Source organism: Onychostoma macrolepis, chromosome 11 (genome assembly GCF_012432095.1).
Source record: "Onychostoma macrolepis isolate SWU-2019 chromosome 11, ASM1243209v1, whole genome shotgun sequence".
Classification (NCBI taxonomy): Eukaryota; Metazoa; Chordata; class Actinopteri; order Cypriniformes; family Cyprinidae; genus Onychostoma; species Onychostoma macrolepis.
In genome coordinates, this window is record NC_081165.1 from 11,900,776 (window position 1) to 11,928,098 (window position 27,323).

General features: G+C 37.4%; 1 protein-coding gene across 1 annotated transcript in view; it reads right to left on the reverse strand.

Annotated features, from left to right (window-relative positions):
• The window catches only part of gnai2a (guanine nucleotide binding protein (G protein), alpha inhibiting activity polypeptide 2a), a 61,241-nt gene that overhangs the window by 5,072 nt on the left and 28,846 nt on the right, over positions 1-27,323 (reverse strand). Inside the window, exons 2-5 of the mRNA XM_058790776.1 lie at positions 10,723-10,765; positions 8,327-8,468; positions 4,329-4,489; positions 647-775 (exon numbers count right to left, since the gene is read on the reverse strand). Of these exons, the coding sequence (XP_058646759.1) occupies positions 647-775; positions 4,329-4,489; positions 8,327-8,468; positions 10,723-10,765 (475 nt within the window). The remainder of the gene's footprint in view (positions 1-646; positions 776-4,328; positions 4,490-8,326; positions 8,469-10,722; positions 10,766-27,323) is intronic.

The following is a 27,323-nucleotide window of genomic DNA, read 5'->3' on the forward strand; positions in this document are numbered from 1 at the left end:
CATTTGTTGACATTTGAGTCTGGGCTTTGTTTCTATGGTAATGGAGGGGTTTGAAACTAGGATGGATGAGAAGTGTGGGAGGATGGAAGAGCTGGGACTTCCTGTCTGTTACAGGAATCATTCATTTCTGCCTGTCAGAAGTCAGGAGAAGACGTCATTGGCATTTCTAGGAAATTCCGTAATTATCTTCCCTCTTGTGTGGCATTTGTTTTTGTTTTTTTACACATGATACATAATATGAGTTACAAAACATTAAATAAAGTAATAGCATCTTGGACAGGTGGCTTGTGTTTGATATTTCTAAAGGTTGGGCTGACATTTCTTCTGTAGATTAAAGCAGACACATTCAAAGAGAATCATTCCAGCCCTGTTAAATCCCATAAACTCTCTAAACCAAATGCCCTCAACAGGTTTAACGGAAATTAATCCCAAAACCTCAGACCTGAACACATGGATGGCATGGAATTAATTCCTTGATTCCAGTGAGAGTTAAAGTGGGTGCTGCTAGCTAACAGAAATAGTGGAAGCTGTTAGATTGGGCAGATGAGTTGTTTGAAGTGTGAATGTGTGTGAACAAGCATGTTAGCGTAAAAAAAAAATCTCAGTTAAAACCAAAGCGAAATGAAGACATCTAGAGGTGTCTCACTTGAAATGCAGATCTTTGAAGGTGAAATGTGTCTCCACGATGCCAGTGGTCTTCACTCTGGTCCTCAGCACGTCCTGCTGGGTTGGGATGTAGTCTACTTTGCCTATCCTCTCCATGTCATTCAGATAACTGCAAAAGGAGGTTAGAAAACATTAGCTTTTTAAAATACATTTCTTGACAACACTTTAGCATAGGGATCAATACTCACTATTAACTAGTTGCTTATTAGCATCCCTATTATTAACATATTGGCTGTTTATTTGTACTTATGAAGCGCATATTCTGCATGACCATATTCTACATCCCTATTCCTACCCAATACCTAAACTTAACAAATACCTTACTAACTATTAATAACAGCAAATTATTAGTTTATTGAGGCAAAAGTTGTAGTTAATGGTTTGTTAATAGTGAGAATTGGACCTTAAAATAAAGTGACCCATTTCTCTCTTCATTGTGAACACTGCACTATGCTGCAATAATACTATTTGCCTCTTTAGGTATGTTCACTATTGCATATAACCTCGTCTTTGGTGTCAAGCAGCATTAAATATGATAACATCCTTGCTAAAATATAATGGAAGAAATGCAGTGTGAAGAAAATATTATGCATAAAAAAGACATTAAATAACATTAAATAATTGGCTTTTATAATGCCATTATGCTAAAGCCAAAGAAAACAATTAAAATATCTATTTACTTATATTAAGCATAATATTAGATTGCACCTTTAAAATAAAAATAAGCGATGAAACAATAATATCATCAAATACACTGAACAAAATTATAACGTAACACTTTTGTTTTTGCCCCCATTTTTCATGAGCTGAACTCAAAGATCTAAGACTTTTTCTATGTACACAAAAGGCCTATTTCTCTCAAATATTGTTCACAAATCTGTCTAAATCTGTGTTAGTGAGCACTTCTCCTTTGCCGAGATACTCCATCCACCTCACAGGTGTGACATATATCATCTCGGCAAAGGAGAAGTGCTCACTAACACAGATTTAGACAGATTTGTGAACAATATTTGAGAGAAATAGGCCTTGTGTGTACATAGCTAATGAAAAATGGGGGCAAAAACAAAAGTGTTGCATTTATAATTTTGTTCAGTGTATAATAGTATTTTATACTCTATGTATTGCATATAAAAAAAAAATCAGATGGCTTATGTTATATCTAAAATGAACAAGTCTTTCCTGACTTTTTGAAAACTGGCATAAAATATTAAATCTCACTTCAATATGTTGAATATTCCCTATATATAAAATGCGAAATATTGTACACTTCTGTCTCTCTCAGTTGTATCAGCTTCGGTGTGAACAAGCCCTGTAGATGATGTTCTTATGCAAAATACTCTGTGCAATCGTCTAATCAGATTTACAAACAGGAACAGACAAACCGCCTCAGTCTAGGAGGCTGCGACAGTGACGATGCACATCTCTATTCAGCTGCCAATCAACGGCTGATGAAGCCTCACAGAAACACAGCTTGGATAAGCTGTGTAGGCAAGAACTCCTGCCAGCAACACTGAATGTTATTGCTCCACCTAATACCATACAATCCCACGACTAACCAAGAGTTCAGGTTTTCAATACTGATTCACAAGAGAACAACGTGGCATGACAAGTTCCTCCTAGTTGAATCTTTTCTTTCTTAATTGTTATACGTTTATCGGATATATATGTATTCTGTGTGCGGTTGCAATATTGTGAGGATCCCTGCATACACTCACACTCCGCTGGAGTCCATCAGAACAAAACATTCAAGCACAACCCAAATCAAATTGAAAAGTGCTGATAATCCCTCTTCACAAAGACTGGTTTAGAGCTGCTTTTGTAGTCTTACATATCGCAAATCCAAGACATTTCAAAACATTTATTTTCACCTTTCGGCTGGGGGGAGTTTTGTTTCATCTCTTGAAGACTTAAACTATTTTATTCACACTTCAACACGTGGTGAGCTGTGATTTATGCAATGAAGGATCTGGCCTGTAGGGTGCAGGAATATGGGATTGTGTCGAGAGAGATTAATGACCACCTGCTGTCATTTAAGGTTCGGAGAATTAAAGTCATGTCTCTGATAAACGAAACTAGAGTTTATGAGAGCCACTGTAGCTGACCTGTAATGAGAACACTATGCCAAGGCTAGACACTTAATACAGTGGCTGTTCAAAATAACACACCATCATACCACATTTAAAGGGATACTATTTTCTGACGCTTGGCAATAACTTATAACAAGATGTCTGCAAACAGACAAAGATGGTATTTTCTTTGATGCACAGAAAGTTTGTCTCGTTTCTCTCAGGAACAGGAGCTGTGCATGACGTCTTGCTCTGTTCAAGAGGCAGGGGAGATCTTGTGAAACGGCCAAAAATATGATCCAATGCCAGGCTTCGTAGTTCCAGTGAAAACTAATCTTAATGCTACTGGTTTTATAGAGAAGTGTGTGCGTCTAACTTAGCTTTGGGAGGGCCCTTTTGTGAAATGAGCTCCATAAAGCTTTAGAAGAAGTTTTAAGTGTGGAAAAACTTGACTGGGCTTCACAAAGCCCAATTCGTGGTCTGGTAGTTTTATGTGTCTTGTCACTCTGCAATCTCTTCAACTCTAAATGTGTATATTAACTAAAATTATTTGGCCAAGCACATTCAAACTCATCCTGTTATTGTCATTAATGCCAACCACACCAACGAAGAAGAAGAAAGAAGCCACAAAGAAGCCGTTTTAATGTTTTTGACTCTCACACTCTCTCATGATCATTTATTTGAAATCTTTTTGTAACAATGCAAGTCTTTACTGACACCAAAATTTTGAAATGGTAGTCTACGTATTCATTGTTTTTATTGTGATCCAATTATAATTTCTATAGCCTGCAACTCTCTTCATGAAAGTTTTGCTATTCTCTTCAATGTAGACATCTGTAGACTCTGTTTTGAGGGTGGGGAAGGAGTGGCTGCCTCCGTAAAACCACACTTCTCTCCACCCACCCACACACAGGCTATAAACCCTCTCACATAAACATCTGCTGAACCTAGCAAACACAGCTAAATATTATGAAAACTAAGATTAGCACTCCCTCTGTCCTTCCACAATCTCTTTTCCCACTGACAAATGACATGATTCATTTCCTAATTCAAGGCTAAATCAACCGTGATCCCCCGTGAGGGAACGCTCCTCCTATCCCTGATTGATTCTGAGTGTATCAAGCATGGGAAAATTCATGGAAGTCCTGACCCAGGCCAACCCTCCGTTTAATAGCTATTGGTTTCTCAACGGAGCGTTAACTGTTAGTGCCAGAGTTTCTGCTCGCTTTGACGTATCGATCTGATCCTGCCCACTCTCATCACATATTTTCAGCTTTCTATTTCTTTTAAATTTAAAGGCACTCTTCAGTAAGTTTCAGTTTTTTTGGCTCTCATTTAGTGAGGCACTGATAATATTTTGAACTATATCAGAGCGGTTTTGGTGTCTATAAAAAAACTTTTAATAATTTAAAACGTTTTAATTTCCTAGTAAAATACTAATAATGCTGTAGTGCACCACCCTGTTCTGTCTGTAAATGCATGATTTATCATCTGACTGAGGGTGTGCATTATGAGTTATGATATTTGCTTTCCATGAATATTGACGGATGGCCATTGGTCGATATCTTTCTGACTAATAACAGAGAGAGAACTCACTATGCAGCGGAGTCGTTGAGCTGGTATTCTCTGGCGCGGGTGAAGCAGCTCTGTACCCCTCCATCAGCCCACAGTCTGGTGATGACATTGGCCAGGTCATCTGGCAGGATGCCCTGTTCCTCTGCCGCCCCGGCCAGGGAAAACAACAGACGTGCATCATCCTATAAAACAAAAGAATAAACCGATCCAATCAAAAATAATGCACATTAACACACAGAATACAGAAACTAACATATTTATATACATCATATTACCTCACAGAAGCTGGAATTTGACTAAGCAGAAATCACAACAACGTTTTTTTTACCCATGTCCACTAGCCCATGTGAAGAACTGTTTACATTAATTTTGTATCATATAAGTATTTGAAGATGCAAGTGCATTTAACCTCACCCAGAGTTACGCATAGCCGCGAGCTTCAGAACGAACACACACAAAACGCACAAGTGCGTCTGTCAAGAGTTTCGTGAATCCAATATGTACTGCATTCCAAACGGCATAAATGAAGCCTTTGTTGAGCTAGGGCTGGGCAGTATATCAAGTTTGTACGACATCGATATTTTTTTATAAACAATATGGCATGATGCAAAACGGTTTATATCAACACCACACAAATGCAACACACACATAGCCCAATAAAACAGGATCACAGTAATGCTGACTAAAATATACATTTTACTAAAATATTTGTTGTTGAACAATAAAATGTGCCATTTGTAGAGTTTTAAACCTACAAGTAAGTTTTTTTACAGCATTAGTGGTAAAGTTAATCAAGATATAATGCATTTAGTCTGTGCTTTTTTTCATTTGTAGTTTAGTGCAATTAACTTCTGCTTTACAAAGCATTATTTTTGTTTTTAGAAGTGTAATGTTACAATGTTAGGATGTCATGTGATTTTAACCCTTTTTTGCACATAATATATAACACAGCCTACAGAGTTACATATTCACTATATTTGTTTTCATAGCCTTTAATGTAAACATTGTTTCATTGGACAATACTGGGCCGGATATAGAGTTTTTTTTTAATAAATAAAAAAAGGGGAAAAAAAGGGAGATGCAGATCATATAAAACACTGAAATGTCAGCTCCTGTTAAACATACTGTTTAACCCCCAACACTTGTTAGTAGACCTGATATTGTTTATTGATTAAATATCGGTAAAATAAATATCAGTCTTCCATTTGCATTATCTACACTCCATTATCTTGAAGACAGATTGGTTGCATGGTGGCATTCTGGGAGAAGGGACGTTTTTACAGTTGCTGCTGTGTATGCACGTGCATGTGTGTACTTTGTGGGGGTTAATTCATGTTACTCCAGAGATTTATTTGCCAGGCAGGTCAAAAGAGCAGTATACAAATGTGAGCTATGCATCTCCTGAGAGAAAAACAGAGAGGGAGAGAAGGAGCCTATGACTAGCTCTCACCTCCAGATTCTACTATCACATCTCAGATTCGAGTCTCGATCCGCTTGACAAGCTGTCTGTCTCCCACACGCTTCTCTCAGAGCTACAAAAATAACCGTCTACCTACATATCTCTCTCTCTCTCCTCCCAGATTACATGTTGCAGGAATGGAGTCTCACACCAAAAACCCTCCCACCACGGCGCTGAACTAGGTCACAGGAAGTCAACCCTGGGGTGGAACATGGGAGCCATGAGCAGAAGTGATGGGCCGAGAGACGTGTGACACAACCGACCCCGTGCTTCTAGGGAACGTGATGAATTCTTAAACTGTATGCTACTGTATACTGCAGACATAGTAAAATGTGAAACAACAGTGTTTCGCAATTCAGAAGTTAAATAGCTTGTAGATTCAAGGAATGCTTGATACAGGAATACTAAAATGTTCTTTTACTATGCGGTGGAAGAAAGGCAACAGATATGAATAGAGAGAGGACAGGATGGTTACAGGCCTTTTAAAAGATTTACGGCCTCAAGACAAGAGAGAGAATAAATGAGAGAGAAAATGAGGAGATGCAGCGATCAGCCCCATGGGATGCGGTTTTCCACGTGTCTAAAGCACACTGCTCAAACTGTGACATATGGTTAACACATGCACTCGCTCATACTATTTAAGAGGTACATTGGCTAATGTTCCACTTCCTGTCTTATGCAAAGCACTGTGTACTCAATGTTTCTGATGAAGTTAAGGAGTAACAGAATCAAATCAAATGTAGGGATGGTCAAGTTTTGAGGGCCACTTTTAAAAAAATATAATTGGATAATGTCTCTATGTTACATAAATCAATTTTTTTCCTGATACAATCTGTGATTTAAAATGTGATTTTATGCTATGCTTGTTGGTAGGGCTGCACAATTCAGCCATATCAATATGACTACAAAGTAACTAATTATTATTTTATTATTATTATTATTTTTAATAAGTATTATTACTATTAAATAAAAATCATTACTATTAAATAAAATATTAAACAAAACATTAAACAAAACAAGAAATTACTATTGTAATATTTCATCAAAAATAGTATTTTAAAAATATAATATTATTAATAATAATAAATATATTGCTCTCTAAAATTAGCTACAAAAATATATAATATTATTTATAACAGTGAAATTATAATACTAACATTTACTTCAGTTTCAAGCATTAAACTAAAAATATTTTTTGATGTGTCAAAATTGATCTGTGTATTAAGTTTTGCAGTATAAATGTTACAGATTAGTACAGAGAAAAGTAAAATTTTATCGGTAATGGAACATACTACTAAAATTTTGGTATTGTGACAACACAAACACCAATACCGACTTGCATGTTTTCCAATTAATTTATTCAAGCAGTATAAAGTTGATACTTGACATCATTAGTCTGATAAAAGCATGTGTTGCTCTGAATATGTACACATTAAAAGATGTTTGTTTTTCCCAATCCAGCCCTTGACCTAAAACAAGTCTGGCACCCTTAATAAAGAACTCAGAAATGCTTCTGATTGGTGTCTTGTGAACATTACCGTGAACTAGCTTACAGTAATTACGCAGGGTTTTCTTAACACAGACTAGTTACTGAGATGACCCACTGACTTATCAGTTTAATACATCCTTCATCAAAAACACCTCATAAACAAGAAAGAAAGAGAGGGAGAGAAACACTTGAGGAATGTCTCCAACAGATCTCGCTCTCACTAATTAAACGTGATGGAGAGATGTTGTTAGCCTCTCTAACAGCACTTTACAGCTCTATTCCCAGAGCAGAGACACAATCATCCATCTTTCCCTACACCAGTCTAATTAAACTATACACTGCTGCTGCACAGTGAAAATAAAGGGCCTGTGTTGGTTTAAAGGAGCTATATTCTTCACTATGAGTGCTGCTTTTTTTAAGCACTGTGACAAGTTAAAAGAAGTTCGACTTTTTATAACACGTCTCAAGACTCCTGCGTCCTACTTCCTTCCATTCAGTCAGTGTTAACCCTGTGCATTCACTGTAAATCTGGTCAAATATAATGGATTCGACTATATAGTGAGGACAAATCTGTGCTGATAGAGATCAGTGTTTCTCCAGAGCCTAAGGTGGATCAGATGCACTGAACATACTGCTGCCTTCAGGCTGTTCTCTTGAGATCCTAGCTAGAAAACTAACACTCTGACTTCCTCGTTTTCTTTTTTCCCTTCTTTTACACTTAATCTTTCCATCTCTTGCAGGTTTTGAGGATTTGTGCACAGACCGCAGAATAAAAGATAGTTATTTTTCTATGTGTGATCTGAAGTCTCTTGCAGGACTCGAGTAGAAATATAAATTAAATTGATCAAAAGTGACGAAGACAAAATGTCATAAATGGTTCTATTTCCACAAAAGAAGAAATAAGAAATGTTTCTTGAGCAGCAAGACCAGAGTTTAAGCTGATAATCAGACATCTGGCTTTGTGATGAGGGAGGGATCATCTGAGCTGATGATCTGAGTGTGTGTGTGTGTATAATGCTGAACAGAGGATGTGTGTGATTTATTTGCGGAGGGAATGCTGTGTTCTCTCACCGCTCTGCCACTGTCCTCATATTCGATCTTGAGGTTGCTCATGGCTTTAATGATGGCCATGATGGACTGGATGGTGTTACTGTAGACCACAGCTCGATACTGCTTGCACTCATCCTCCGAGTAGCCGTCCTCGTGAATAATCCTGCATAACGGACATACAGACGATCAATCAATCATCAGTGTTGAATAGGATATTTAGCCCTCATTAAAATGTGATTTACATATAAAATACAAGATAAAGTGTGTGTGTGTGTATACACATATACATATGCATACATACACACGTATATTATGATGTGGCAAACAGGAAGTAGTTATATAAAATAAGGTTATATGAATGTAAATAGTGAATATACAGAGATAAATCTGATTAATCTCTATAAATCAGAATATTGCATATTAAATTAAATATCAAAAGTGGCAGTAAAAACTTTTACATTGTTAAATTCTTTCAAATAAATACCGTTTTTAAACTTATCAAATTTTAAAATACATTAAAATAGACAACATTATATATAATAACGTCACAGTTTTGATTTTACTGTTTATTTATTTTTTTCGATCAAATAAATGCAGACTTGATGTGCACAAGAGACTTCTTTCAGAATCATTAAAAATATTACCAACCCTAAACTCAATATTAAATGTAAATATATAAAGCTAAATAAATTTGTTATATTTCACCAGAAAAAGCAAATATAAATAAATAAAACCGAGAACAAATTCAGGATGGCACAAAAGACAAAGAGGTAAGAACATTAGGTTTTAACCCGAAGCCTGGCTTTAGTATCCAGATGTAATATAAAACGTATTAATATGAACCGGCTTTTGCAGTGGATGGAACTTAGCCACTGAATTGATTTTAAGTGCTGGTGGGAATAGTGCTGTGGATCTTGTCAGACTGCAAATCTATGGAGATTTTTTTAATACAGTCAGCTCAGTAGTTCAGAGGAAAATCTCTGAGGATAGAACCAGAAAACCAGTTCACAGTGTATCACTCACATCACTCAGATGTCATTTAAAACAGCTTTAAATAAAAGGAAAACAGAAACAACCTTCTCCGATACAGCTAAGCACAACTAGAGTCATTTTATAATAATGTAATTCAATTATTAAAGAATGAATGCTGTGATTACACCCCAAGTCAGATTGTGTGTCAGGACGCATTCAGTGATGAGATGGAGTACAAAACATTTTCCATCAGAGTGATTAGATTGTAAAACAGCTTTGGGAAACGGAGGCGTAAAAAGAGCAGCAGAGGCCAAGGTCAGATAAACAGTATTAACTGCTGCCAGGGGCCCCACTACAAACACGCACATCAACAGCTGTTTATGTGAACAAGGGAGACACACAGCCTACATACCTAGACTTTTAGCCATCAGCTTTACGTTTGTAACATTTGTGCCAAAAATATGCTGTCTAGGTAGGCAACTCGCTCTGCCTTGAGAGACGACTTCTATGTGTAAGGCCCCAAAAAATACTCAATACACAAGTATGCTTACAACACATACACAATTTCACATTTTATTAAGTTGTGAAACATGTCAGAATACAACTGATAATGCAAAGCAAATACATGTTGCATTCTCAGAGCTGCCACAGTGGGTGCTATTGCATGAATTAATGTTAACTACTTTTATGGTCATGTTATGGTGAGCCTGATCTCATGTTGAAAACGTACCTGTGGGAACTTATTTGCATGACGTGAAATATGTAGCGCCATGTAGGTTTCGTGACATATTCGATGTGAAATGTCCACTGAGTGGCGCTAAAAGAGTGCTTGGTTTTTCCCCCCGGAACAGATGAACCTACATATGGTACATATGGTTTTATGTAACGTTGGTTTTGTACGTGTCACCGCGGTTCTGACTCGAAATGTTCGTTGAGTGGCGCCATAACTCTAATGCTCCGTAACGTTTTAAAATAATGTACCATCTGCACTACACCTAAACCTGCCCGATAGTATGAACAAAAGAATGTGACGTAAAAACGCAAATTGCAAGCATGCCATTTCAGCTGGTTTTTCGATCTCTCGCCTTTGAGCTCTTTCATCGTGAGTCATGTTTTTCACAGGATTCGTACCTAAGGATTCCGCATCCTAAGTCCAATTCCGTGCCGGCTGAGCTACAGAGCAAGCTTGTTACATCCGGAAAGCGAAAAATATTGAGCTGTAATCAATGTGCACTTTGAGTTTATTAGGGGCAAAAAAAACTCCTAATGTTCCATATGAACGAATGTGTGTATGTTTGTGAGAAAGAAAATTCTTAACATTTTTTCACTTTAGAGTTGCAGCTGTGCCCTCTCATATCATCCACACCGGCGTCAACAGCTGGCATTCAGAGATGTGTCTGAAAGAGTGTAAGAGATTTTGAGAAGAGAAAACATCGTTCACTCACTTCATCTGTTTTACGATGGTGCTCTTCCCCGATTCTCCAGCACCTGTGACAAAAACACAAAGAAAACAAGGTTATAAAAACAACACTCATGCAAACACTTCATCTTCAGACAGGAAAGCAAGCTCACAGTCACTGTTTGTTTTCTCCGTCTAGTCAGTCTTAGCGTTAATGCCCACCCTGTTTTGCGAATGTGTGTGTGTGCGCATGTAACCTATACTTCCAGTAACTTCGAGTCTTGCTGACTTAGCTGCCGATCTTCGGCGTTCCATTCTCTCCCAGACCTGGTGTTTATCAAGTTTGGCCTTTAATGGAGATGTCTGAGTGCTTCACAAACAGGAAACGGGGCCTTATCAGGGTAATTTCCACAGGCCTGCGGGGGCACGCTACTCATTTGACATCTAACTCCCTCATTTGAACATTATATAAACACACAAAACATAACGGCCATACGCTAGAATCAACAAGCTCCCACAAGCACCTTCCAACATCTCAAAAACAAACATCTACGCGTCACAATGGCGTATCTGATACGGACTGGCACATGTTTGTGCTCTGGGGAGCGTGTTCGTGTCACATGACGTGCATCTCTGAGATCTAGCACTGCCCCCTGGCCGTCAGTCTGTGGCCCTCTTACACAACTCCAAACACACACGGATTACGCTGCAAACCGAGCAGAAAACTGCCCTCAAAATCCAATGAAATAGTATCCGAAGATGCACAGAAAGAGGAAAGCCTAAAAAATAAAGAAAGCCTGTGTGTGCGTCAAAAGATGGCCTACTGATTTCAAAATCACAGTTTTAGCACACCTGTCAACGTGCCACACGCTCATACCCACTTACTCTACGTGAAGAGACGACTTCTCACTTGAGCAGCTGCTGTCAACACCTCAAATGAGGCTACATGATCGGACTTTAAAGGGATAGTTCACCCAAAAATGAAAACTCTGTCATTAATTATTCACCATCATGTCGTTCCAAACATGTAAGACCTTTGTTTATCTTCAGGAAACACAAATAAAGATATTTTTGATGAAATCGGAGAGCTTTCTGATCCTCCATAGACAGCAACACAACTGACACATTCAAGGCCCAGAAACGTAGTAAGAACACTGTTCAAATAGTCCATGTGACATCAGTGGTACAACCGTAATTTTATGAAGTCTGAGCATTTAATAATTTTATGAAGCTTGAGCTTTTACAGTGGAAGACAAAATTGTAATGTACACTTATAAAGAACAATTTTATCGTCCCTTGGTATGGACACTAATATAGTTCCTGTTATACCTTAGTGAACTTGCATTGTGCTCAATACCTTAGAGGACAGACAGGAGACGGGATAGCCCTCATGGGAAAATAAAAGCCTGTATGACTCAACATGTCTATTGTGTATTAGTGTTCATACATCTAGCGATGTGCACCTGCAGGATGTGGCCATGTATGTTTTAGTTATTGTCTGTGAATAAAACTGGCGGCACTTCCACGGAATGCGTTTTAAACCATAACAAAAGACAAAAGGTCATCACGTGAGCAGCACTCAACCAGTCAGTAGTCGTGGATTACCAGAAAAACTCTCTCTTAAACAATCAGAAATGAGCTACACATAGAAGCACGCTACATCTTTTCAATTTATCCAATTACGGTTATAGATTCTTCGCAGGGTCTCCGAACTGAAAATCGTGTGCCATCTCCTACAAAACTCATTTTAAACATTACCAGAGATTCCACTGGGATGGCAGCCAGGTTCTTCCTGTATCCAGGAACGTTTATTACACAATGGTCTGTATTTTCAGCACACTACCAATTAAACCTGACCTGTTTTCATTTTATGAGCTCAATTCCAAAGCAATATTCACATGAATATTATAAAAATAATTAAATTTAAACATATAACAGAAATTTAAATTGAACTAAATTAATTTAACCCAGTCAAAAAACCCAGACAGACTCAAGACCTCTGCATGTGTGCAAAAGGCCTGGTATCAGGTGTTGTTTTTGCATTGCATTGGTCTCATCACATGGTCAGATCTGAGGGCAGGCGTGGGTGTGTAAATGACAACATGGGCTACGCTAATGAGAGCTCACCAATACAGTACAGTGACGTGCCAGTGAGCTCAGGTGTGCACTCCTGATCCGGGGCCAGGTTGTCTGGCTGAGGTTGACTGAGTTTTTGTGGTCATTATGGTCTGAGGCACACAGGTTCACAGTGGAGACGAGAGTAATTTGGTTTTGTTGCTGCAGCTGCGACCCCGGTTACCACAGTACACATCTGTCTCCGTCCACCCTGCCTGTCTTATTTTCTAGCTTGGCCATGACTTAACCAGTTTTACAGTCTCTCAATTGCATTATGAAATCAAAAGCAAGTAACTTACCTATTTACAAGGCTGAGATCATGCATGCGATCCATCTAATCACGTTTAAACAGACTTAAGTTCTTGCTCTCACTCTCTCACTTCACTCGTCCTCTGGGTTTTTGTATTCATTGCTCCAGCAGACAGACTTGACCACAGCTCTCCGCCCTTTGCGGTGTGGTTGCTAGGCATTAGCTCCTTTCTGTTCAAATTCTAGGAATCTCCAGGCCTTCAACAAGCGGAGCGTGATCTCTCTGACTGTTCACTTAATAAATGCATCTCCCTCTTCTCCTTCTTCTGCTTTAGTGTTAGTCTTCACAGGCTAGTCTAATAACAATGCTGGACTAATAATCTGATCTGAAGAGAGCCTTTAAAACCAACACAATCAAATAAATAAATAAATAAATGAATAAAATAATAATAATGATAATGATTACGATGAAAGTTAACAAAAACATTTTTTTACATTAAAGTCAAATTAAATAATAACCTAACCCAAATCAAACTAAATTAAATTCAGGGAGTCATTGTCAAATTCAAATTAAAAAAAAAAAATTAATAGTTTTAGCGGTTTAAAATATGATTATAGGGTTAAAATGAATATGAGCTGTGTCAAGCTGAAAAATAAAATGAAGGATTAGACTAAAAAACAAAGAATAAGCTAAATGTTGTTTAAAATAGTTTTAAGGTAGGATATAGCAGCTTTCCCTAAATAAATAAACACAAAATATCCACATTTTATTTTATCATCTTTCAGTCCTAATCTTGCAGTTTCCTTTCCAAAAAAAAAAAAAAAGTAACAAACGAGCAATTGAGTGCAATCATGCACTCTTTGACATAATACACACAACCGCACACTTACAAACCGAATACTTTGGATTAATGAAGTGATGGTTTAATAAGCACTGAACATCCTTGCAGTGCCTCTAAGGTCATTTATAATGTTATTTGCCTGCTCAAACCACCACTGGATAATGAACAGGCAAAGACAGAGCTGTTGTGAAAACAAACACTTTTGATGCGGCTCACACTGATCAATGCTCCGGCGGAGACCGCAGACTGATGATGCCCCGCAGATGGGCGAGTGTGATTGTTTTTATGCCCCTGTTTATATCTAGTAAATGGATAAAACTGTCAGCTGTTTATTGGGCTGTCTGAAAAATTTATTTGTCTGCTTATTTATGACTTTAATTTTTTTCCCAGGTTGGATCATCGCCCTCTAGTCAGATCAATAGCATTTAGAAATGATGTTCTGAACACGAGTGAGACGAAAGTGCAATGTCTTGCACATTTGTTTAGTGGTTTCACAAGGTACACATTTGTAATACCTGAAACACCAACACACACCATCCCTCGGTGACGTAGTGAGAAGTTTGTGTGTTCAGTAAATAAGCTTTCATTGGTCTGTGGGCGAGACACCTTCAAAACCTTGACAATAAACAGACTGTGCATGTCTACAGCTTGGTTGCACCTGCTGGTCAACTGTAACACACACAAGCTCTGTTCAAAATCCTAAAGAGCTACTTAGAAGACCGCAAAGGCAGGACATTAAAATAATTAAGCACTACACAGGCAGCATCTTGAAAATAGAACAACTGATTTCATTAGGCAATGTTGCTAAGCTAAGAACGTGATATTCTAAGGATAAAAATGCATCGCACCCAAATTATTACCATGTTACTATGTTCTTTTGAACTTTCTATTCATAAAAGAATCCAAAAAAAAAATAAAATGTATCAGGGTTTCTACAACAATATTAAGCAATCAAATCAGCATATTAGAATAATTTCTGCCATTTTAAGCTACCTTGCACTTTGTGGAACAGCCACCACTTTGAGGGTGCGGCTATGATGCCTTAAAATGCTGTCTGGAACAGCATGTGCAATGCAGACTGTTGAGGACAACACAAAGTTAGCAAAAATAAAGAAATAGGAAAGACAGATGCATCTAGATACATCCTGAAAAGTTGAAACTATTTTTAACTTGATATAGCATCTTAAAAAAAGCAAACCTCAAAAAACAGCATGAATTGCAAGTAACTTGCAAAGACATCTGTATGCATCCAAGAGGGTTTTACAGTGCAAACAGTCTAAAAAAAAAAAAAAAAAAAAAAATTTAACTGTGTGCACTCCTGATCCGGGGGCCAGGTTGTCTGGCTGAGGTTGATGGAGTTTTTGAGGTCATTATGGTCATTTTAAAACTAAAAATTAAATTAAATCATTTGAAATTACAATAATTACAAATAATACAAATTAACATTAGATTAAAATAAACTAGTGGATTGCTGAACAACTAGTCAACCATGTCTAGTTTATAAACACATGAATGTGAAAAAGAAAGAAAAAAGAAGAAATATCTCGAAACTCTCAATGTGATGTGGTCAATCCAGAAGGAATAATAAGTAAGGCTTTCTGGAAAGCACATTAGCATGCATCTAAATCACAGTTTCCACAACATCTCACACGTGTGTATTAGTGGATGTGTGATGTAACACGTTGGGAAATGCAGAATAGAAACAAAAGACCCTTTCCTCATCCGGCTCCTAAGATGCCAAAGAGAACGTGTCACGTGGCCATTGTCCAAGAGTTCCCCAGTTTCCACCAAAGGAGGGAAATCCATGCCAGTCCCATCCGCCTGGGGCCATCCTGCTCCCTATAGGCCCTTATGGGGCTACAAATGGTCCGTGTGTGTGTGTGTGTCAGAGGGGGTGGGAAGAGAAGGACAAAGAGGCCAGTGTGAGTGTGGCTCTAGTTGTGTGGACAGCAATGCCACTGTTTACCATCATTTAGGTCACAACAATTACAGCTGAACCAGCCACACACACACACACACACACACAGTTAGAGCCTCTAACGCCCCGGGCCTCCATCAGCACCGCAAAACACTTCATTCAAACAGAAGGGAGGAAGCAAACACATACAGAATATAACAGCACTTGCATGGGCCCACTGCACTGTTAGGCTGAATATGACTGGCATCAAACACAGGCGTTAACAGCCTAGTCCACTTCCAGCTTCAATCATTTTGGCTCCTCTTAAAATTACAGCTCTGAAAGTTGGACAAAGTGCTGTGTCAGATTTTAGAAGCTCAGCAAAAGCAGCAGTAATGAACTCCTAATCAGGCTGTTGAGTTCGTCTATAATTTAGGGTGGTTCGTTCTTTGTTCTTAGCCTGCGGTCTGTCTTGGCTAGCTTGGGCTGCACCCACCAGTCTGGTCTGGTCTGGTATGACAGGCTGTTCAGATGGTGTGATGTTTAAATATTCCAACTGATTTTCCTGCAGGCTTTTAAGCTGGCTGGCTTTCTCCAGTTCTGTTTGTCAATATTTCCTTCCATGACCACTCTGGAGGAAGTGATGTCAAAACTACAGGTATGAAGTAGTAGTTCTCAATAATGCCATGACCACATATGTGACCCTGGACCACAAAACCAGTCTCAAGTCGCTGGGGTATATTTGTAGCAATAGCCAAAAATACATTGAGTGAGTCAAAATTATCGATTTTTCTTTTATGCCAAAAATCATTAGGATGTCGGCACCGATCGAATCCCGACCAGAGGACCTTTCCTGAACCCGCCGCCCTCTCTCTCCCTCCCACTTCGCTTCCCGTCATATCTGATCTGTCCTATCACAATAAAGGCAAAAATGCCAAAAATAAATCATTAGGATATTAAGTAAAGATCATGCTCCATGAAGATATTTGGTAAATTTCCTACCGTAAATGTATCAAAACTTAATTTTTGATTAGTAATATGCATTGCTAAGAAGTTCATTTGGACAACTTTAAAGGCGATTTTAGATTTTTTTTGCACCTTCAGATTACAGATTTTCAAATAGTTGTATCTCGGCCAAATATTGTCCGATCCTAACAAGCTTATTCATTCAGCTTTCAGATGATGTATAAATCTCAATTTCCAAAAATTGACCCTTATGACTGGTTTTGTGGTTAGGGTTGGGTACCGAACTTGGTACTTTTAAGGGTACCGACTGAATTGCGTCGGTACTACCGAGCACTGATTCACATTAAATCATTCGGTACCAAATTTCAGTACCTGAGAACGCATTTGGGCGCATACGAGAGAGAGAGAGACCCTGTGACATGATGTCACCCCTGCAACACTTTCAAACACAACACAGGGCAAAAAGAAATGTTCTGAAGTGTGCTTATATTTCTAGGGTCATATGGTTTCTGCGAAAACACAGACAGGATGGCGGAGTCCATTCATAAAATTGGAATTTACTCTATAGCAGTGGTTTTCAAACCTGTCCTGGAGGCACCCCTGCCCTGCACATTTTGAATGTCTCCCTTATTACACACCCAAATCAGGTCTTGCAGTCTCTACTAATGAGCTGATGATTTGAATCAGGTGTGTTAGATGAGGGAGACATGCAAAATGTGCAGGGCAGGGGTGCCTCCAGGACAGGTTTGAAAACCACTGCTCTATAGCGCGGTGAACTCGCGGTGCATCTCACTACATGAACACATGAACTTACAGGCTGTGAGGGTCACTTCATGAGAATTTTACCGTTTCATTTGAGAAAACTAGCATCATATCATACTGTATACACACTTCACGGCAACCTGTCAAAATAAAAGTGCGGTTTTAACATGTAACAGAAATATATTACTCTTGTATTACTTCTGTACAGTATAATGTACGTCTTTATATATACCATTTACTGTCAAATTTAAATAAAACAATTAAATGATAAAAATAATTACAACCACATTAAAGAAAGAAAAAGGAAAAAATACAATTATTATTAAAACTTTTTTAAAGGAATATTCACAATTTTTCTACCATGTATTAATATTAACAGTAAACCTCTGTTTGTTTGCCAAAAAATAAAAGGGTTTCATTTTCATTTGATTAAAAATAAATAAGTGTTTCATGCCTTTATTTGATTATCAGAAAAAATAAAACCAGTATTTCTGGAAGAAAAAAAAAAAATAGTAGGGCCTTATTGTTCAAAATGTTGAAACAGAGTTTTCAACTTATTTTTTCACTGAAATTAATGTTTTTGTTATTACACAGAGAGTAAAGTACCGAAAAAAGGTACCGTTGGGTACCGGTACCAATACTGGTACCGTACCGGTTAAAATGTGAACGGTACCCAACCCCTATTTGTGGTCCAGGGTCACATATCAAATATAATAGCCACACTGGTTAGTGATTATCATGAAGAAATTACCAGGTCACAATTGACTCAAAACATATAATTTAGTTTTAATAATTACCAAAATTATTAAATTATATTTAATCTATTAACTCAAAGTAGTAAATAAATATATGAATACATTTTCAGTGTATGTATTTATATATTCATTTTCTAATTACCGTATTGACCCAAATATAAGACAATGTTTTTTTCTTGGAAATGCATCTAAAAAAACGCGGTCGTCTTATATTCAGGGTCTAGACTTTGACTTCAATAATACACCCACAACTATAGGTGGTGCCAAAAACGCATAAAACAACTGTGCCATGAAATATGTAATGTAATGTGTGTTGTAAAGATCATGAGTGAAAACAAAAGAAAAAGAAAAGCTTACAGCGGCATGAGTCGTGACTGTCATGTTAGTTAGACTGATGGGACCAAACTTCCTCTGTAAGTGATTTTAAAACCCAGATTTGAAGACTACAATAATATTTCACTTCTACTGATAATAACATTTTGGTAGGCTACTATGAGATGGATAGCCTAAATGTTATATAATTCAGATGGGCTACCTGTTATTTTTATGGTATATCAAAAAGTGTATATTTTTCAATGTCATTGTTGGTACATTTTACCAGTATTTACCATACTTTCAAAACAAAAATTAAAATAGGAAAAATATGCAATATGAAAATTTAAGAAAAAAATGTGTTTTACAGGGAGAAAAAAAACAAGATTTGGTTTTCAAAAAGCCTTTTTCCAAAAAGGTACATCTGGAAAAGGGGGGGGTCGTCTTATATTCGGGTCAATACGGTAATTTTCTTTTTACAATTTAAAAAAAAAAAATTTAATACCACTTTTTTTGGCGACCCAGATATGCACTGAAAAAAATGAATGAAAGAATGAAAGGCAGAAAGAATGAAAGAAAGAAGCAACACACTGAATTAAGACCAAAAGATGACAGACATTAACGCTTTGCAGCAAGATGATACAACTTTGGTGTTTTATCCTGTAACGGTTAAGGTTAGATGTGGGTGGGGAGGAAGCAGGTCCGAGATCAGGGAATAAGGGAACAAAAGGTCTGAGCAGAAAGCATTTCCTCCAAATCCCATAAGGACAGAGAGTGAGAGAAATATTGCCAAGAGTTCCTCCTGCCTCAAACAGACCCAGGATGCAGGAGGTCAAAACAATGAAAACATTTCCCAAGGAAGAATACAATAGCACACATATATGGTATAATAATAAGTATTAACCATAAATATTAAATCAATGTTAACATTTATAGAAAAAAGTTTACTGGATCTGGGATTAATTCATTTTCCATTTTCAAGGACCCACAAGAGAGAGACAGAGATGAAAACACGTGGCATCTTCTCAAGACTTGTTTACTAAGAATACAGCTGGCACCGCTGGACAGAGACTTCAGAGAAATAAAGAAGAGACGACTGTAACATGTAAACACTGACAAAAGAAGAGGCTGGCAAATGCAAGTGTGTTCATTAAATAAACATTAAACTAGATTCTGGTCTCTCGTTGGCTCATGTTCCTGTTTACATGAAAGTCATGTTTAATGAAATGCCCATTTTATCCTCTACAAAATACAAATTTTATGTTTGATTGCTAAGAAAAGGAATAGCACACCTCTTTTCAACAAACCATGTGATTTAAAGTTTCACGTCCATAGCAAAAGCAGTCAACATGTTTGTTAATAAAGCTAAAGACAATAAATAAGAGAGAGAAATCAATAAGACCTCTGGACTCAACAGACTTCAAGAGACAGAGGAAAATGTCTGAGCTACCATGTGTGAAAGTTAAATAACGACCTATTCGTATAGAAGCATGACTGTCATTCTCATGACCTGTGACCATGTGTCCACTCACCACACGCACACTTTTGAAACCCGCATCACATGTGCCCTTGACAATCAATCAAAACAATGAGGGATAAACACTACAAAGAAGAAGTGAAAATTCAGATTATCTCCAGCTGAAAAATCTGCATCTTCTACCAGCTCATGAGATGTTTAATTAGGGAAGCACAGTGCCGTCTAATGACTCTAACAGGTCTATTGAGAGGCATGTTTATGTAAATAAAGTGCTTGGTTAGAGGTTATGCACGGAGTAATATCTATTAAACACCTGCCTTCAGGGCCCGTGTGCATAAGAGAGTGAGTTTGTGTGTTTGGCTGCATGGGCAAAGTATGACTCTGGTCTCGTTAATCTAGGCAGACAGCAGAAGGACGGAGCATTGAGTGTGAGTGTGAGTGTGAGTGTGTGTGTGTGTGTGAGTGTGAGTGTGTGTGAGTCTCAAAGCAAGCAAGCAGCAGCCGAGGCCTTGAAGTCTCCTGGCAGACAGCAGATCCTCCCTGAGCTCTCCAGTCAAACTCATCTAAAGAAACCCTCTCAACACATAAAAACACATCAGATGCATCAAAAAGCTTTATATCCCTCAGCGCAGAGCAAAACTCACAGACAACGAGTTTTATCACATATGAACACGCTGTTCTCCTCCCAGTTTTGCTACCTTTAGGCTCATATGCACATCCTAATCATTGCCAAGCCATTTAGAGCTTACTGCACTTATACTAATACTGCACAAATAAAAAGCAAGTGCTTCCTCAAAACTATGGCATGTGGCGTGTACTAGCCTAACCAACCCCAACCTTTCAAATGTTCTTGTTTTGTTTTCTCAAGTCTATGCATATAAGCAGTACAGAACATGTAGAATTTCAGCCATGACACATTCTTAGGATTAGGGGTATGATTTATTACAGATAAATCCATCTGTAAATGACACAAAAAGAACAGAATGTAAACAGTCACTTTATATGTTGGTTGATCAGACAGTCTGCTCTTCATAAAAGTCTGGCTACGCGACACTAGCCTCAGTTTCAGCTCTCATCTGCTTGGCAACCGTGCTTTTTGTGCTGATCGATACGTAAATGACAGTAAAAGGTTGGAGACTGCATCCCGTGCACTGGCTGAGGGGTCAGACAGAGTTGCCATTAATAGGTAAAGTGCCAGACCTGGGCAGAAAGAACAACTTCAGGTCTGTCTGCTGAGTATGCAGATCTCAGTTAATCATTTCAAAAAGTAATTCTCATAGTCATGTGACTTTTCAAAACCAGCCCATTCTATTTTCATCAAGACTCTCTCTCCTCTCAGTTTTATAGTCCAGGGATGAATGAGCGTAGATAACTGCGGATGCGTGGGGGGAGTCTAAGCATTCAGCACAATCTTGCTGCAGATCTGACTAAACAGAACCGGGCGACTGGCCAGTGAGAGCGTGTGTGCATTTATTCAAGAGAGAGAGAGAGAGAGACAAGAGAGAGAACAGTATGTGCACGCCTGATGTTTTAAGCATCTAAAAATCAATTAGCCATGTGAACCCTTATCCGAGGTGACGGTTTCTTCTAGCTGACGCACAGATCAAAAAGGCTGCTTTGATTAACTCCACAAACAGGAAATCCTCTTTAATTCCACAGCTGCAAAAGAGGACAAATGAACAAAAGTATGTGACCGCCCGGAGACTATACAATGAACTATACACACACATATACAATAGAAAAAAACACATACAGACATACACAACCAGACACTTGTATGAGTCAAGAAAGGCATGAATGTGAAAAGACACTTAAGATGCTTCCGGGTACTTAAGCTGCCATTGTTTTAGAGAAGGAAACCCGACATCCACTTCAACAGAATGATTCTGAAACAAAGCGGTAGACAAGAGTATTCCTCTAAATAGTGGAAGTACCCTGGTTACTACGGGTGTTGAGTGTAATTGATACATTACAGCAAACCTTACATAATATTATGGCAGCATGCAGATGGCATGGACATATTTTTTTTTTATTGATAAAAAGTGACAGTTAAAAACAAAAAATTAATAAATTCTGTTCTTTTGATAAAATAATTCTGATAAAATGTATCACGATTTCCGTAAACAATATTAAGCAGCACAATTGTTTTTAAAAACAAAACATTTTCTGAGCACCAAATCAGCATATCAGAATTATTTCTGAAGGATTCTGAAAATCATTTGACACTGAAAACTATAGTGCTACAGTTATTAATGTGTTTTATTGTGGAATCCATGGTGATTCCCAGATTTTACTATGTCATGGAACAGACATTGTACTCGCCTCAGTCTTGGATTGGGCCACCAGACTCTCCAATAAAAGCACGACGAATGCATTATGCATACCTCCATTAGCGAGCTGGCTGCCTGAACACACACAAATAAATTATGGATAATGTAGACAAAGCATAAGTAAGAAAAAAGAAATGAGAAAGGGGAAGGAGGGGAGAGTAAGAAAGAGAATGAGAGAAAGAGTGACTGCTTTTCCATCCTGCTTAATCCTTCTGATACTCAGTGACTGATTTCCCATTTGAACTGTACTTGCATGTCTAAGGTTAGGCAAGAGGAATATAGATGATAATTTTTTTTCTGGGTTCATAAGATTAGGAAATTGATATCTACTTGTTTTCTTTTTAAATAAATTGAACATGTATTAATTCCAGGTACTCACATTTGTGAAGTATCCAGCACTTTGAACTCTGACAGCCCTATGTTTGATTCCTGCTGTAGGCACAGAGAAGAGCTTAATAAATCCAAGCCACTACCCCATGCCAGGCAATGCATTACTAAAATATCATTATCGCTTCGCGGGGGGGTTAGGGCACGGATACGCCCTTCAACAATGAACAGCAGACAGTTCAATCGTTATATTCCCTAAAAGCGGTTCAGCTCAAATATAGGCAAAAAATGCTGGATTTTTAAATAAAGGCACCACAGAAGGAGACACTTAAGCCAAGAGGAGACACAAGGACAATTCTACATTAAAAGTGTAGCAAGCCAGACTCTGCTGCTGTGCCGTTCACACACTTACGCAATGGACGGCACACACAAGCATCGTGCTTGATAATTAATTTTGGCAGAAAGGGCTTCTATCAAAGGACAAAGTCTGTCTGGCGCTCCAGGTTGCCTTGAAGCCCTAAGAGAAGAAAGAAGAGAAAGACTCCAGACAGCCACACACAAACCAAACTGCCCTTAATGATCCGGATCCGAGCCAATTTCATTCTAAAGTGACATTCAACTGAACTTGTCCCAAAGCCAACCTGGGAGCTTTCATCACATCAAACTACGCCCGACAAATGACCCCTGATCATCTTCCATCCACGGTGGAGGAGAAATTAGTCACTGTAGCCTCCAAACTTTGGACTGCTTTGATATATATATTAGCAAACACAAACTCTAAGTGCTGCTTTTTGGCATGGACTGAATTTAAGGAAGACGTTTGATTTAGTGACATATATTTCCTACTTACCTCCAGAAACCAGCAGGATGAAAAATGTCAATTCTATTCAATTTCAGATGCAGTGATATTCCAATTCTGTCTAATATTGATAAGCCAATAATATTTTTGTGTTATGGTCAATAACTGTTTAATGGCAATATCAAAATTCTAGAGTATTTTCTTTAAATATATTAAGCTAAAATGAATCATTTTAAAATTTACCATTGAATTTAGGCATTATAATGCACACTATGAAAAACTGATCTTCATTTTGAGATTTGCTGCAAATAGGCTACATTTTGCTACATTTTTAACTGTTATCACATTATTAGTATTCTAAAGATTAATTTTAAGTTGGCGTTAGATCATGGCAAAGATAATCTAAATGTAAAAACAGTGGAAATCAATCCAGTATCAACCAATGTATATCCAATATTAACCATAGCAGTAAATTAAACAATCTGTAATATTGGCCAATTACCAATATGATACAAAAAGAGAGTTTTTCTCATTTTAAAAGACACTAAAAATCCTTATCTATACATATTAAAGAGCTATATTAAAATATTAAAGAGCACTTTAATGAATTCACCTCCACTCAAAACTCCCTATAGGGAACTGAATCCAAATGGACACAAATATGCACAAAAATGCAGAAATTTGTAGAAAAGCACCAACGCTGCTCTTTTACATTTAAAACAGGGTGCAAGCAGAGGTGAAAATATCTGCTTTTCATCTCTTCAAATGAAATCGGAGTTCAAAAGAAATCTGTGGCTCAGGGCTGACGATCTCCAGACCCTGAGCTCAGGCTGAGACTTGTCAGAGGTTCGATACAGATGGATGGTGGCCAGTCGTTTACAAGGCCTGGGCACTGTAGGGAAACGCATTAAATTCCCTGAAGGCAAACTGTCATACAATTAGAATAATATCCCAAAGGCTAAATCCTGACAAGCTTTTTATGATTTAATTTCTTCTTCTGAATATTCGGGTAAAAAGAATGCATGAAACTGAGTTAATACTGTTTCTCTTATACAGTAGCAACATTTCTACACATGCAAATTCGACATCAATTAAAAAGGGTGCTAACAACACCTTTATCCACAGTTGCCTGTGATTATTAACACCTCTTCCATTCAGGTTAGCAGCTTTAGAAACAGGTGGTATTTTAAACCAGGCAGCGTGGATGGTAACATGACACTGATGTGTGGAAGCAGGAAGATGGATTAAAGCCTAATAAAAGATAATGAGAGCAAGGTTAAGGCGTGTTTCTGAGGAAACTGGTATATTTTTCTCATTTAAAGGTGAGATTAGCTCCAAAGTCTTGTCTTATCAGCAGCAATGAGCAACACCAAGCAGCTAGTATCAAATTCACACTGCTGAGCAGAAAATGTTAACGTTGTATTAATATAAAAATAAAACGGTTAAGGCTGTCAGTTCAAAACAAAAAAATAAGACCAATGTTTCGTTTTTACAAATGTAGGTCAAATGTAAAGTAATTAATATAAGCAATCTGTGTTCTGAACATGAATCCCCATGCAAACTAGAAGATCTTGTGACTGATTTTACTGCAATATTTTACAGTGAATCATGTGTTGCAAAATATTGCAGCACACTGCATTTAATTTCATCAATGAAAAGACTGACTCTCTTATGAAATCACTTGTTAGTAACATGAATTATATCAACTTTTTCCAATGCAATGCTGTGAAGTCCAACACTTATCCACGGTTAATCTACATATGAATGAATTAATTGCCTGTTTGTGCCAAACTAATGCATGTAATCAAAACACGATTAAAAAATAAATAAATCTTTAAACATAAAATAACTACTAAAATTATTAATTGATACTTTGTGAAATATCACAACACAACTGCATCAATTTTCTAATAACCGATATTGAAAGGGATTAATAATGGACAATATCTTCACCTTGTTATCATTATTCAATCTGTTTTGTCACACAAAAGACCAATAAAAAGATTTGAAGTAACAAATTTGAAATCATTTGAAAATGGATTAAAAAATACATTTGTAAAATAAACACTTTAGATGACAAAGTATTTTTCACAAATAAATATTTAATAAAAATATAATTAAAAAGGAAGTAAACACTGCAACCAACAGGGCACTCAGTTTGTGTGCATTGGGAATCATATTTTTTCACATAAAGCCAAGGTAGCACTCATTTTACATACAGCACACAGTGAAAATGACATGAATATGACAGTGGGCAAATGCATAAAGCGCAGCATAATTTGAAATCACAAATTTAATGTTTAAAGTATTCAATTCGCACCAAAAGTCACGCAGAGAACGTGCGATAATGCAGGATACACATGCACACGTCGCAAGATCTCACAATTGGATTCAAGGATCCAAGTTTGCAAGGTTTGTGAAATTAAATGTCCATTAGCCATTCAAAGATTTGTTTAAATGATATAAATGCGTATTTGCTGAATGCTGACGGCAAATGAGAAAGTATTATAATGTTTGCCTTTCCATTACTAATAATATAAAAGCAATCATTATAATACTTTTTGTATACATTTTAATCCCTTTGTTTAACAGGTCTCCCTGATTATTAGACAGACTACTTCTGTCCGTATTAGACAGAACTGTTCACGACGATGGCGAACAAGAGGGAGATTGTGAATACTGTGTGCTCAGGCGCTGCCGTTATTAGCGACGTAAAAATAAAAGTTCCGCCTCAAACGCATCGGCCAAACAGAAAAACTTATTTTATTTGAAAAAAGCCAAATATCGGCCGATATAACAGCCTTGGCGGGATATATCGGACGACCACTATCTAATATCATGTGTAACTGTGAGTTAGGATTGTAAATTGACCTAAAACTCATTACCTAGTGGCCAAGGCCGATATATCGGCCGATATTTGGCATTTTTCAAATATCGGCATCAGCCGATAATTTTGTACTTTCTCCTGTTTTATTGTTGTTTTCCTCTTTTCTGATAATTTGGAATGAGGATCAAGACAAAAAAAAATAAAACATGCAAATAAGTTTTTAACATCAATTCAATATCTACTATTTCCTGAATATTATGAAATTCAAGAGGGCCGCCCCCTGATGATGTCATAATATGCAAATTAGACAAGTATATTTACACCCCACGTAAACTTTTGGTCATGCCCAACATTTTTCTAATTTACAGTAGATCTCTATCTTTAAGCCCTTTTAAGCCACAAGCTTTTGAAATCTTGATGTCAAAACCCAACATTTTTCCCAAAAAACCCTGGCGCCTAAAGGGTTAATGCAAACCAAAAATTATAATGATTGCTTTTATATTATTAGTAATAGAAAGGCAAACATTACAATACTTTGCGTATTTGCTTAATGCTAACGAGATTTATATCATTTAAACAAATCTTTGAATGACTAATGAACATTTAATTTCACAAACCTTGCAAACTTCGTCGAATCCAGCTGTGAGATCTTGTGAAGTGTGCATCTGTATCCTGCATGATCGTGTGTGCTCTGCGTGACGGTCGGTTCGTGTGAATTGACTTTAAACTTGTGATTTCAAATTATGCTGCACTTTATGCATTTGCCCACTGTTATATTCATGTCATTTTCACTGTGTGATGTAAGTAAAATGAGCATTACCTTGGCTTTATTTGGAAAAATAATTTCAAATTTCTTAAATATGCAATTTATCCTGTAGCCAAAGTCAACAACTTATTAATTCCTTCAGAGACTTTTGTAACTATAAATATTAATCGTCTTACTTCAAGTAGGCTACACTTCTCCCACACTACTCTTCTACTGCGACACA